This window comes from Eubalaena glacialis, chromosome 3, assembly GCF_028564815.1.
Source record: "Eubalaena glacialis isolate mEubGla1 chromosome 3, mEubGla1.1.hap2.+ XY, whole genome shotgun sequence".
Taxonomy (NCBI): domain Eukaryota; kingdom Metazoa; phylum Chordata; class Mammalia; order Artiodactyla; family Balaenidae; genus Eubalaena; species Eubalaena glacialis.
In genome coordinates, this window is record NC_083718.1 from 107601242 (window position 1) to 107616750 (window position 15509).

General features: G+C 37.7%; 1 protein-coding gene across 1 annotated transcript in view; it reads left to right on the plus strand.

Annotated features, from left to right (window-relative positions):
* Positions 1-15509, plus strand: part of PLPPR5 (phospholipid phosphatase related 5) — a 123082-nt gene that overhangs the window by 93192 nt on the left and 14381 nt on the right. The window contains exons 4-5 of the mRNA XM_061186285.1: positions 1885-2061; positions 10548-10667. Of these exons, the coding sequence (XP_061042268.1) occupies positions 1885-2061; positions 10548-10667 (297 nt within the window). The remainder of the gene's footprint in view (positions 1-1884; positions 2062-10547; positions 10668-15509) is intronic.

A 15509-nucleotide genomic window follows, 5' to 3' on the forward strand; every position in this document is an offset into this window, starting at 1 on the left:
TCATGTGGGCAAAACTCTTTAATATATTCTCTCAGAATGGCAAAAGCACCATTTTCTCTTTCTCATCTCCTCCTATTTCCCTCTCGTGTATACTTATTCTTCTTAACTGAGATTATTTAGCTCTTTCAAGCACAGGCTTAGAATACACAGACATAGCTCTGAAGGTCATAGGCCCAAAATGGAGATAATCCAGCTCTTTTTTTTCCTAGAGTATCGGGACCAGGGATAGATTGCAAAGAGCTAGAACTTGGCTAGGTAGAAGCCTTGTATCACATGAACTGTTTAAAAATTCATACAGTGTGTACTGGCAGCTAACAGGGGTGCAAACTTGCCCAGAAAAAAAAAAAGAGAAAAGATAATTACTGAATTTCATAGCATTCTAAAATGGCTGCCATGAACTAAAAGCATAAGTGCTGATTTTGGTTTAATCTCTTAGACAAATATATTTTTTATTCAACTGAGGACAATAGGCAAGTGGTTATACGCATTTCTAAGTATTTTTCTGATTATATTATCAGTATCAGATTCTGACATTAATATCATAAAAACTGATTGTACTGTCAAAGCCATCTCTTTTTTTTTTAACGAACATTGCCCTTTATTTTTTAATTTTTTATTTCATTTATTTATTTATTTTTGGCTGTGTTGGGTCTCTGTTGCTGCAAGTGGTCTTTCTCTAGTTGTGGCAAGCGGGGGCTACTCTTCGTTGCGGTGCATGGGCTTCTCATTGCGGTGGCTTCTCTTGTTGCAGAGCACGAGCTCTAGGCAAATGGGCTTCAGTAGTTGTGGCACGTGGGCTCAGCAGTTGTGGCTCGTGGGCTCTAGAGCGCAGGCTCAGTAGTTGTGGCGCACAGGCTTAGTTGCTCTGCGGCATGTGGGATCTTCCCGGGCCAGGGCTTGAACCCGTGTCCCCTGCATTGGCAGGCGGATTCTTAACCACTGCGCCACCGGGGAAACCCCAAAGCCATATCTTTAATAATTACTTTACTAGTGACTTGAAATAATAACTGACACATTTCCTTCACAGTCAACAGATTCACTTATATAGGAACACATGATTTAAGTTATGAGCAATTGAGCTATAGAATAAATCAGATTGGGGGAAAGACTGGGTTTTTTGGGCATGGTGGCTCACAACTTGAAGACATTTCATTCTGTGCAATCAGCTGACACTTAATTGTTCTTCATTAGCATATGTGAAGATGCCAAAAATGTAGGTGTTTACTAATTGTTTTGTTTTGGCTTTAGCTGACACATTTCCCCCATCATAGTTAAATTTTTTTTGTTGTCCTAATGCTGGTTGATAAAATTTGGTTAAAACAAAGTAATTTCACAATTTCAGGTAACAGCATAAAAGCAAACCTTGGCACTGTATTGAACTTTAAATTCTTTTTTCAAAGTAGTATCTGTTTAGTGGAAATCCACTCCATTTTGTTTTTTATAGCTATACTCACAAGTTCTAATTTTTATAAAGTGTGCATCCTCTCCATATGGTATACAAAAATGTAACATTAAAAACATTCATTCATCAGTTTTCCCCTTCTAATAGTATTGATCTAAAATGTAAATTCAGATGAAACAATAATAAGTACATTAAAAGTTAAAAAAAAGTCACTTGGAATGTCTGCACTCAGTATCTTAGATAATTACTACTACATAAGAATTGGCCATTAGTCAATATAAGGTAAGTAAAATTAACTAATCACTACTTTTAAACTCTACTTTTAAGAAACTTCTTTCAAAAAATTCATAAACTTCAGTTAATTATTTGAACCATATAGGCATATCTATGTCAATAAATATATATGTGTACAGACACATATATGAGGTGTATATCAAGGAAATACGTTCATGGAAAGTCATGTTTTTCATTTACTATTTCAGATGTATATTACCAACACAATCAAAGCCAAAGGAACAAGACTTGCTAAGCCCGTTCTATGCCTGGGCTTAATGTGTTTGGCCTTTCTTACTGGGCTCAACAGAGTCGCAGAATATCGAAATCATTGGTCCGATGTGATAGCAGGCTTTCTGGTTGGAATATCTATAGCAGTATTTCTGGTAAGTACAAATTTCTTTAAATATAATTTGTTTCTTAATTAAGGTGTATAACCACCTATTAGAAAATACAGGTGTGAATCACTGGGTTTAGTTGTCAAATGTGGTATAGCAAATAGAAATATATATGTTTTAAGTCATTCGTTTCTTCCTGCTCCCTCATTTATTCTGCCTAAGGTCAGGTTTGGGGGTGAAGAAAACGCATTGGGTTGGCCAAAATGTTCATTCGGGTTTTTCATAACGTCTTACAGGAAACCTGAACGAACTTTTTGGCCAACCCAATATATTCTACATTTAAAGGTGAACAAAATATTTTCATGTAAAATGGAACGGGGCTAAAAACACTCATGCCTCCCCAGATGGTTTTTAAAACTGGGTTGTTTGAATATTTTAAAAGTTTCCTCATGGCACTTTGCATCCTGGAGTATGTAGACCATCCCAAAGTGCCCTGGTGCCTCGGCGTAGTACTCTCAGTGAGCCGCCAAGTCTCAGCACCTGATAACAGGTGAACATCACTTGTGAGATGAACCGGTTCCCTGCAGTGACTAAAAACCCAGGGATAGTTTCCAAGACAACGTCGCACAAATCAGATTTTGCCAAGGAGTGAAGAGCATACGTAGTGACTTCTGATGAAGTCATCTCTACTCTTATGATAAAATCCCCTTGGAATATTTCTATAGGTTTTAGTTGTTGGAAAATATACTTCAGTCTGGCTGTAGAATTAATCAATCCATTATAAGTATGGATATTTTACCCAGATGGAAAAATGTGTAGACTACTGTATAAATCAAAACATATTTTTGCATTGACACATTATAAGAAACACTTTATTTTAATTTTAATTACATTTAAATTGTTTCTCCAGAGTAACTTTCCTTCTTCAGCTTATTTTCACTAGTTCATAAGCAGTAAGCAAAAACTTGTATAAACCTTTCTTCTACCAAAGATTTGGGCACTATCTATGTGCCGGGCATTTTAGGAGGTTATTTCTTCTAGAACTTCCTGTGGTAAAGTGGTGACTATCCCCTGATCCCTCTCTAGACCCTGTGCTGCTTTTCTTGCTGATGTCACTCCCTCTGATGTCCAAAGTCCTGGGAGACTTAGGCTCACCCCCCTCTGTTTCCCAGAGATATCCTGTAGCCTCAGGAAAACTGGGGCCCGCCCACACTTGGGCCAAAACCTTTCCCTTGCTGTCACTTATCACAATTGAAACAGGTTAACTTTTTATAAAACAAAACAAAACAAAAAGCCTCTTACATAAATCCTAAGAAAATAATCATAGGCAGGGCAAAGAGCATACCAAAAGTCAAAGTTTTAAAACACTGCTGTCAGATGTAACTGTGTGTCAGCTCTACGGGTCCAGAACATCTTTGCTAGCATCTCATCAGGCTTCGTCTTATCCTCCTGTGGCTGCTACCATCTTCCCTTTACTGCCAGTGAATGCCGTGACACCCTGCGTTGCGAAATCTAGAGCCCTCATGTCTTCCCTGTCGCTTCCTTATCTGAGAACCACGTGATGAATGATGAGTTGGACTATGGATCCCCCTTGGGTTCAAGACCCTCCTACTGCACATATTTAGAACATTCCACAGGCCCTTTCAGACATTCCCACGCACCCAGGAAAAGGACCTTATAAAAAGGTCATGTGAAAATGCTTCAACCACGTAACGACTAAACAAGCTTTTATACATTCATTCCCAACTGTTTATGAATGTGAGTGCCTACGGGTGCCAGGCAAGGTGTCAAGAACTGGGGCTGCAAGGAGGCTCAGATAAACATGATCTGTCTTCTGTGGGAATCTGTTTCCAGGGTCAGGCAGTAATAGTCAGGTTATTCCCTCAAACATTCCCTCCCTCTCTTCCTTCATGAAAAAAACATTTACTGAGACCCTATTCTAGTCCAGGCGCTCTGCTTGGTGCTGGGAATAAATACACGAAAAAGATACAATCCAGGTACTCCAGTAGATCGCAGTCAGGTGGGACAGAATGGACACAAAGAGTTCTATAGAGGGTAAATGTAATGGTAGAGGTACATATACTCAAGAGATCTACCCTGTTGGGATTAGGGACAAATCAGAAAGAGGAGATAATTTATAAACTTGAAAAGTTTGTAAAGCAGGTAGGTCTAGCCTGGGGCATAAGGAATGAGGGGCAAAGAGCACAGTGCACAGAGGCAGTATGAAGTATTTTATGCTTCATAAAATAAGTATGTATGAAGCCTCTCCTATAGTCTATAGTCCTATAGTCCTATAGTCTATAGTCCTATAGTCCTATAGTCCTATAGTCTATAGAAGCCTCTCCTATAGTCCTGCTGTCTATAGTCTATAGTCCTCTCCTAAGTATGTATGAAGCCTCTCCTATAGTCTAGGTCCAAGGCGCCACGTGCATCTGAGAGAACATGGCACCCGGAAATGGTACCAGTCATCCAGCGCGGGTGACGAGAAAGGGGAATGAAAGAGCACACAGGGGAATACCCTGAATGGCCTTGTGTGTTATGACAATAGCTTAGACTTTTATTTAAAAACGTAGGTGACTTGGGAGCCTCTGTCAGGGTCCAAGTGAGTTGAAACAGGGAAAAACAGCCTGGTTGAATCTGAATCCCAGCTTCTTTATCTACTCAGTTTGTGCCGTTAAGCAACCCTCAGTTTCTTCCTCTTTAAAGGAGGCTATAAACAGCCTCCTTAAAGGATTATTGTAAGGATTTATAAAGGTTAAACAAAATGGTGTGTATATTCAGTGCATGGCCACATGGATGACTGAAATAATTTCTGTAAGTGAGAGTTTGTTTCCTGTCAGTCCTTTTACTTTCTGATAAGATTTGTGCTTTGGGGAAAATATGTTTTCTGGAAAATAAAACTCCAGGTGAAGATAAAGGAGACAAGTTATGCAGAACCAGGGAAATAAGATGGCACAAATCGGGCCTCTGAGGGCACAGAGAGAGGGGAGGCTATCGGGAGGTATTTGGGTGGTGGAATGTTTTGGAGCTTGATGGATCATTGGAGATGATGGGGGTGAAGCAGGCAGCAATCTATGATGATTCTCGGATTTCTCATTTGGGCAACTAAGTAGAATATTTATTTCAAGCAGTGACTACAGCTCTGGCTTACAGTATGCTGGGGTGTTTCCAGTGATCCTGCAGTGTGTGCAGATCAGTAAAATGATTCCAAAATAAAATTAACACTAACCTACTCCAAGCCTCTGCGTGTCAGTTGAAGGCATTCACATCCCCCATCACGCACACCTGGTGTCTAGCGTTTGCCTTTGACTCACTCTCCTCCTTCACCCCCACACCCAGTGACTGATCTAGTTCCAGTTCGTTTCCACTACAGAGTCTTTCTCCCATGTCGTATTTCTGTACTGTTCTGACCATAACCTCTCGATTTTAGAGATCAAAACTTCTTACCTCTATTATTATATCAATGGGTTCCTAGCTGCCTGCTCACTTCAGACTCTCCTCCAAATACCTCACATACACGTGATACCATAATTCATTGCCAATAACAAAGCAAAACAAACAAACAAACAAACAAAACCCTCTTTCCTGCTGCATTAAATCAGACACTTCCATTGAACTTCTGGGATCCTCCATAGTCTGGCTTCACTCTTCCCGGCCAAGTTTTTGTTTCCCTCGTTACAGTGGAACTCCTGCACTTGGAATCCAGTCAGTTTTCTTCCTCTCTTACACAGATAGGCTCTGTCCGGCCTGTACGTTGCCTCAGCTGGAACACCCACTCCTCTGTATAGTTTAGAGAGCAAAACAGGAGTGGGAGTCAGACAAACCTAGGTTGAATCCTTCTGTTGCCACTTTTTTTTTTTTGACACTTTTTTTGTTTGACACTTTTGCTGGATGTGTGACATCATACAAGTCACTTAGCCCCTCATCATCCCTAAAATAGTGAGGCCTCCCCTGAACTGTATTTAAAGTGATGACCCCTCCCCAAGGACTCCTTTTCTCATTTCCTATTCACTTTTCTCCACTGCGTAATTCAACTTTTAATATACCACATATAATATTTTTGGTTTTGTTTTTTGCTATCAAACCCACTGGAATGTAAGCCACTCACAGAGAAGGTGTTTATTTGTTTTCATCACTGTCTATTCTCAGTATTGGGTCTGGTACATAGGAGGTTCTCAGGAAATATTTAATGAATGAATGAATGAACTGTTTTATTTACTTCCCAGAGCTCTTTTGAGGGTTAAGGGAAATCACATATATAATAAAGGCAGTCGAGTGTGTGGTACAGAGAAGGCTCTAGGTATCATGGTCTTCACCTTTGATGACTGTATTCAAATCCTTTATGCACTTGAGATTTTTCTTAGACGAATCCCAGCTTCCCCAGGAAGTGTCCCTGATTACATGGTTCTCCCATATTTCCTGAATTTCCACTGCACTTGAAGTCAGTCCTGTTACAATCTAACAAGTAACTACCTTCTGTAGTAAATTTATTATTCTTATCTCATGTGCCTTTTCTTCAAAGTTAGAGAACACAATCCCCAAGCTTAGGAAAATACAAAGCAAATACTAGTTGAACAATAGTTGTAGATTGACTAATATTGTTTTATAAAAATGTGTGCCTCAAAGCACTTACAACAAAGATGCATATTAGTGTCCAGCAGAAAAGTTCAAGTTTACTGAGCCAAAGCAAAAGCTTGTCGGGTTGACATATGTAATATCATAATAATAATAATACGAATGATTTGAATACTCTTTACTATATTAACTCAATTAATCCTCATAACAGCATGTTGAGATGTAGTTATTATTGTCCTCATTTTTCAGATAAGAGAAACAGGTCTCGTTATATTAAGTAACTTGCCTGGGTTCACAAAGTTAGTAAATGAAAGAGCCCAGGATTAAGCCCCAGGCCTGTTTGACCCCAAAGCCCATGCACATAGCCCCATACAACAGAGATGTTTTATTTGCCACAAGGAAGAGAGAAAATGATCACAGATGGATCAGATTAATTTATTATCACTACCAGAAAAAGGAAACAAAAATCTATGTGTAATGGTGACTTAGGAGTGTCATTTTTTGGAAGAGAGGGTAGAATTACACTCACGGAAACCACTAATGTAAAAATAGAATGTTTCAAAAGAAAATCACTTTAAATTATACAGGAACGTTAGAAAATTTGAGAATTTTTAGGCTGGATACATACATGCTCATTCATTAATCTGTTCATTCACAGTGGCACTGAGAATACAATAGTGATGAGAAATAAAACCGTGTCTGCTACCATGGAGCTGATAACCTTGAAAGAGAATCACATCAACCAAAATACTATGCTAACAGATGTATAATTTCATATAGAGATAGGTGCTTGGCTGAAAAGAATCACAGGTCCTTGCCAGCAAACAAACAAAAAACAGCCTGGGGTCAAGGAAGACTAGTAAGGAAGTGGAGGGGAGATGGTGATACCACAGATGAGTAAGATATGGTGCCCAAAGACAGTGGAGATGAGTATTCCAAGCAAAAGGCAGTGAAAGGGAGCAGAGGGTGTTTGGATAACCAAGAAGGAAGGTTGAAAAGTGGGCCAGAGTTTACACTTTAAGAGAAATGAGAAGCCAAGCCACAAAGTGGTTTTAAGAAGGTTGACATGATACAATTTGCATTTTGGAAAGACCATTCTCACTTCTTTGTAGAAAGGGATCAGAGGGAGCCATATTGGATTTAGGGAGACTTTAGAAAGCCATGCAGGAATTCAGGCAAGTGGTGGTGATTGCTTAGTCGATGGAGTCGGTGTCAGAGATAGAACAAAGCAGATATAAGAAATCAAAATCTTTAGGAAGGAAAATTGAGCAAATTGAATGACTGGTTGAGTATAGGAGGTGTCCAAGTTTTCAGCCTCGTGCAACTGCATTAGGGGAACGGGAATGTGAGGGGTATTGCCTTTCCCTGAGAGAGTCCAGAAAAAGATCAAGTTTTGGAGTAGGGCCAGGAGATGGGCGCATCTTGGGTTTTATTTTGAACATTTGTTGCATTTTTCATACCTTTGCCAACCAAAGAAATGGAGCTAACTTGCTAATCTATTGCAACCTCTTCACTTTCAAATTGAGAAGACTGAGACCTAGAGGACTGTTCAAGAACTTACAGACTCAGGATCAAAAAAACAGGTCAATTGCTTTTCTTTGAGTATTTTTCTAATAGGATATCAGTTTCATACTTGTGAACGTTACAAGACTTACTAAATATTTGAATATGATTCTAGGGAAGATCTGGTAATTTCCTTCCTTATGATTTAAATAATAACAGTAATGAAGAGTAATCATTATGCTAATAGATGCTTTAATGAATATCTACTCTGTGTTAGGCAATTAAATATTTCACATGTGAATTCTTAGCTGCTTCAATGGGGTGTTGTCCTGACCCTCAATTAAGGCAAAGAGATAACTGATAATACCTTTCAAAGAGTTTTCCAAACCTAAATAGCATAAAAAGCAATTATACTAATTTCAGTAGCCCATATTAACTCTAGATGAATGTTTCTTCATCTAATGACTTCCTTTTGTCTATGTACATAGTTATTTTAGCAAATTTTAATTCAGAAGAATTTGTAGCAATGTTTTTCATCTGCCGATTTTCCATTAATTTATAATATTAATGAAAAGGGAAATGTGAGTATGTGTGTATATATTTCATGAAATGAGTATGAAGCTGCTGTTTGTTATGTTGTTGTTGGCTAAAATTCTTGATTATATTCTTTGTGCTCTTGGCAGTAGTCAGTTGGCAAACTACAGCCCATAGGCAAAATTTGGCCTGCTGCTTATTTTTTCTTAAACTTTTTATTTTATATTGGAGTATAGTTGATTAACAATGTTGTGATAGTTTCAGGTGTACAACAAAGTGATTCAGTTATACATATGCATGTATCTATTCTTTTTCAAATACTTTTCCCAATTAGGTTGTTACAGATTATTGAGCAGAGTCCCCTGTTCTATACAGTAGGGCCTTGTTGGTTATCCATTTTAAATGTAGCAGTGTGATAAGTTGTATTGGGACAATGATATGCCTATTCCTATATGAATTGCCTCTGGCTGCTTTCACGCCAAAATGGCAGAGCTGAGTACTTGCTGCAGAGATTGTATGCCTGCAAAATCAAAAATATATACTATCTGCCCATTACAGACAAAACACTATCTATTTGTCCTTTGCAGGGTCAACATTTGATAGAAGGATTATCAAGTACCCATCTCTAAGCCTTTGCCATCCCTTACTTTAAACATCTTGATGGCAGTGATGAAGCTGAGGTATCAAATTATCAGGCTTTGATCTATGCTTCTGATCTGTAATTATTCAAGGAAGTGGAAGGATAATAAGTATATAGCAATTTGCAAGGAAATTTTTTTTCTGAGATAAAGTCTCAGAGTATGTGTTATTTTGTAGATTTGAAAATTTTATTTAAAAACTGGAGAGTAACCAAGATCTAATTGGCCTTTGCAAATATTCAGTAATGAGCCCTACCTACTAAAGGAAAGGCTTTCCAATGGAGGATTTGTGAAAAATATACAGTATAAATTTATACTTGTATATCAAGCATTTATTTTTTTAAATGAATGTTAGGTTATAAACTGCAAGTAAGTTCTATATTTTGGTTTGATAATAGAATATAAAACCCAGAAAAAGAAGGCTCAAGAATAGCTTACCCATTAGTTCAATATAAGCAAATAATAGCAAATAATTTTCCTGTATTGTTTAAATCACTATTTCTTAAAGTTTGACTCACTTGCATCAGAAGCTTCAGGAATGCCTTTTAAAAGTGGCAACTCCTAGGCCTTATCCTTCATCTGTGAAATCAGAATTTTTAGGGGAGGGCTTAGGAATGTGCATTTTTAAAAGTGCCATTTTATGCACACTAGAATATGAGAACTTCTGATTTAATTCAAATTCTGTCACTTATGGGATATAATCAATTGAAACAAGGGCCAGTTTCCTTTATGTAGAAGGTCTTCTATTTCAGTGGTAGCAGTAGTAAGCTATTGTCGAAATGCCAAATATATGTGGGATACAATAATAGACAATAGATTAGGTTAATTAAAGGATGCTACTAAATTAGAAAGTGCCAATTGTAGAAGGTTTATTATGAATGTAATGATCTTAAAGCAATGGGAAATAATTAACATTTAAATTAAGTTGTAGGTTAGCCACAATAAGGAAAGGTTAGCTTGCTATGAATTTTCATAGGGTTATGATCTTATTTTTGGATTGATTTGAGCATTGACTATAACCTAATTTAATGAAAATTTTGGAATAATAAAATCATCATTATTAACTGAGCTACGTATTAACTGATGAATGTTCTTGAACATGCTTGTGCTGGATTAACCATTACAATTTACACAAGATAAATCTGGATGTAAAGTTATAGACATGTAATATTTAAGTAATTCCAATACTTTATTACTGTGATTACATTTATCAGGCTATTCACAAGGGTCATAGTTATAAGGAGCATGGCTTTGCTTTAACTGTATTTTTTCCCAAAATTTTAGGTCGTGTGTGTGGTAAATAATTTCAAAGGAAGACAACCAGAAAATAAGCATATACACACAGATAATCTGGCACAGATGCCAATGATCAGCATTCCTCGAGTAGAAAGTCCTTTGGAAAAGGTAACATCTGTACAGGTGATTCATAATTTAAATTCTAAATGTGATTGTTAGAGCAAATGAATAATTACTCTTGAGAGTTCTACACAGTCATTTTTGATTTACTAAAACAAGCTCAGAGTCTAATGTGGTATTTAGCAAGAATTTAGTCACTGAATACAACATTTTAGAAAAATGCATATCACATGGAAAACATTTCTTCAAATCCCTCACGCTAAAAGCTGAGTCTGTACATGGGATGCGTTCTGTAATTTGCCATAGCTTCAAGATAGGAATGTTATACAGTGGTCCCCACACATGGGCAAAATAATAAGATAGTTTTACTTGAGAATATAAGCATTTTTTCATAGCATATATTCCATTTCTTCCATGCCTCACTTATATGAGAAACTGCTTAATGTAACAACTGGCACATAATCAGGACTCAGTAAATATTTGTTGAACCTCAGTGTATAAAGTTCTGGCAGCAGGGAATCACCAGTCATGCTCTCCTGCTCAGAGGGGGACTGGGGGTCAGGTTGGGCTGAAGGGAGCCTGACTAGGTAGCACTTTGAATGGCAGGTCAAGGCCTCATTGAGCATAGCAATGAACAGAGAAGCCAGGTAGATAACAATAACTTTTCTTGAGACTTTAAATGACTGCTCAGAGGGTTACTAATGGCTTCTCCTCAGCCCCGTCCATGTCCAGATTTTGATCAATATCTTAGATGAAGAGTTCAGTTACATGCTAATTGGGGGTTTAGATGGTCTGAGTCTGTGAGGGATAATTAATACATTGGATGAAAGAATAAAAATTCTTGGAAGAGTACAATAAAGATACAACTAACAATTAACTAGAAATAAAGGAAGTGTTTTGTATTTGGACTTGTTAAAAAAGTTCATGTACGGTAGGGTATGTCTAGGTTAAGTGCACAAATGAAAAAGGCTCAGAGAGTATAGTAGTCTACCATTCAACTTGGGTCAACAGCATGATATGGCTTCCAGAAGTTAATATGGTTTTAAGTCCCACTTAGGGAAAATGATATCCTGAATGAGGGGTTTGATGGTTTGCTTTGCTCAGACCAACTTGGTGTACTGTGTACTGCCCTTGGTGACATGGTTTAAAGGTGAATATTGATAAAATAGAAAAGTTGACAATAAATATTTGTTAAGTGAGCAAATAGATGTGTCTAAGATGGTGAGTGGACTCAAAATCATGATTATAAGAGACTGGAAGGAACAAAAATGGTTAGTTTATAGGAAAAGAAAACTCAAGAAAGAAGCAATAGCTTCCCATAAATATCTGAAGTACTGTTGTATGGCAGAGGGATGCGATTTGTTCTGTGGGGCCTCAGAGATCACAATTAGGATGAAAGAAATGAAAGTGTAGAAAGATAAATCATGTCTGGTAAGTAGTAACAACTTTCTGAAAGTGGAATTCCCACCTTAAAAGCAATGAAATTTCTTTTTACTATAGGGATTCAAGAATAGCTAAATAATCACTTATCCATGATACTGCGGAAGGAATTCAAGCATTTAGATGAGGATAGAGACATTAGATGATGATGATGATGATGATGGTAATAAAATAGCAATGACCATTTAGTGATCATTCAGAATGTGTCAAATACTATGCTGATTGCTTCCACAAAAATACTTCTGTGCTCTACAAGTAGAATTTTGTTCTTTACAACAGTTTTTAAAGCTGAGTATTATTAGTGGCAAAGACTGCTAATAGTTGACCAGTAATCCTTCTCCACTTCTTCCTTTTAGTTACTGAAATTTCCCACTCCAATTTTAGCTACACTCACAGCTGCCCAGCTGTACTCTTTTTCCCAGCTTCCCTTGCTGTTAGGTGTGACCATGCAACCAAGTTTAGGCCAATACAATGTGAGCAGAAGGGTAGGTGCAACAACCGCTGGGTCATCTCTTTGAAAACTCTTGTCCTGGACATTCTGTACTCCTTCTCGCCAAATGGAAAAGGTAAATGACTGGAATAGTCTTTAATTTTCAAAGATGACCTACCCTCCTTGACAGCCTAGGTTCTGGATGAGCTCATGGAGCAGTCCACATACATACCCTAGATGGTTCTGAAAAACAAATAAATTCCTTTTCTCTTTGAGTCATTGGATTGTTTTCATCTTTTTTCTACAGTGGTTTAGTTGATGCCCTCTTATAATAAATTTCCTCGTTATACAGTTAAGAAAACTGAAATTCCAAGTAGTTAAGCAGTTTGCAAATGTCCATATCACTGATAAACAGCAAAGAAAAATTATACAATGTAGTCATCCAAGACACATGCCTATGTGATAAAATATATGTTTAAGTGAATAATACGTATAAAATTCAATCTTGTTTAATTTTAAATTAAATATAGGAAACAGTAGAATTTAGGAAGAGATCTTAAACATACTTTGAAGAAAATGGTCAGGGTAAAAAATAGAGTATTTTATATACCTCTCAATATATTAACTTGAACAAAAATCACAGTCTTCTGCTTTTTAACATATTTATTTGCATAACGGTTCTTTAGTGGTCTACTAGCATTGCCAGATATTCTTATATACCATTACATCATTATGTATATTAAGTTATTAAAATATTTCTGTTCTTGATTTTATGCAAATTCATTTTTATTTATAGTGACTTTTAAGATGTTAGATGGTGAAAGCAAAAATATTCTATTAGAATCCATAGATTGCAAGAGATCCGTGTTTGTTAACTTCTTTCTTTCGTTAATATTTTTGTTTATGACAAATTCATGTACCTTGTCTTCACTCTGGTAGTTAGGCAATAAAGATGATTGGAATCTACTTTGATTCTCCCCTTCACACACCTAGCACATTTACGCTCACCCCGCTGAGCTCCAACTTCCCTCTCCGCTCTCTCCATCCCTGTCTGCAAGGCAGAACGCTGTCTGCACAGTTTGTGGTCTGCTGCCCTCACTCACATAGACCACAGGAAGAGCACGAGTCTCAGAAGCTTCCCCCAGGAGCTCTGCGGGTGAGAGGACATGTATTTAAGCTCATCAGCCAGAAAGGGAGGAAGACCATCACTTCAGGGAAGCCCGCAGTAGCTTTCTCTTCTTTCTGTGATAAGGAATGTTTGGAGTAAATATATTGCTTTTCATCATAGTTCACAGTGGGAAACAAGTGAATGCAAATCGCTCCCCAGTAAGTTGATCTTAATAATTGATAGTTGGAGAATGACGTTAGATCCTTAAAGCTGGCCCTCTGAGGAGAGAAAGGAGGCCCAGTGTTAAAGTGTGGTCCACAGGAATGGCCTAGTGTTTTAGCATTCTTATGCCAAACTATCATTTTCTGGTTGTCAGTTTTACATGGAGAAGGCAAAGGGTTTCTTTTGGAAGTTATGTACTTATATAACCTCTTATGTTCAAAGTACATGTTTGATAAATGGTACACTACAGAGTAATTACAGCATGCAAATGTTCTTGCTTATAAAATGCCAGCAATTTATCCCTTAATTATAGGGAGTTTGTCATATAGTTAATTACCACAGTTTGAGGAAAAGTCATGATTTTTCTGAAGGCTAAATAAATCTGAACATTCATTACATTTGGTTTTATGAAAAGAATTAATCATCTGTGGAAAGTAGCCCATCATATCTCAATGTCCACTTATTTAAGTTACCAGTAACTTTATTACAGCCGTTTGTAATATCAAATCATGAAAGATCTAAATGTATATGTGTAGTGATACATTCCTACAATGTGATACATTCCTACAATGGGATCCAGTACATTATAGTGTGGTACTTCTGCTTAAAGTTTCTAGAGGTAGACCAGCTGGCAATTATGGACAATTTGGATTTTGGGCAGCTTACCTAAATGCTCTGTGACTCAGTTTTCTCCTTCATAGAATGATTCATAGAATGATAGTCGTAAGAGTTCAATAAGATAATAGTCAAGCATTTTAGAGCAGTGTCTTGCACCTCTGAAGCCCTTAATGATTACGAATTATAATTATTATTACTATTCAACAGTTAAAATGGATGAGGTAAATCAAGATGTGGAAAGTTTTCTAGTGTGTTGTAAAATTTTTGTAAGTTGATATATATAAAATGTGTCTGTGTATGATGAAGCCAGTTGTGCAAAACACCGCACAAGATATTTCTCTCTAGTAGGAAAGAAAAGAGCACATAGATGAGAGAGAGAAGGAGGAAGGGTACCTACAGACACTAGTCTGAGAGCAACTGACATCGTGGACCTGATTCTCTCCTGTCTCTGTCTTCCTCCCTTTCCTCCCCTCCCTCCCTCCCTCCCTTCCTTCCTTCCTTTCTTCCTTTTCTCTCTCATTTTCTCTTTATCTTCTTGTAATGAGGCTATATTCATGAAAAATTGTGTAACTAAAATAATTATAGTGTTTTAAAATTATTCAGTTTTCTTCAGCTGCTCTCTGAGGAGGTCTTGGTTATGCTTCCTTGTATTGACTGTTGATATGTTCTGATTGAGCAAAGTCCCTTGGAAAAATTCCCCTGGAATAATTTAAATTCCTGTGCCCCTTCCTTATGACTCCCACAAACCTTTTGAGAGTGCTTGGTTAATTTTTCTCTGCCAAATTGGGCACGGAGACCTTGGTTGTAGCTCGCATGCCTTTATGCATCATGCCCAGGGTCCAGCTGTCCTTGACACACCTGCAGTCATCTCCATTTCAGGTCCTGTCTGTCCTGGGGCCCTGACACAAGCTGTGTGTAGGTGCCTCTCATTTGCAGGAGCCACAAAATCCCACCGACCGAAGGCCCCAGAGAGCCAAGTCGCACCACTCCTCCCTTTCAAACTTATCCTTTTCTGGCTCCTGCCTTCAAGGGCCCATGCATCCCAAACAGAATCGTCAGGGGTGCTGGCTTC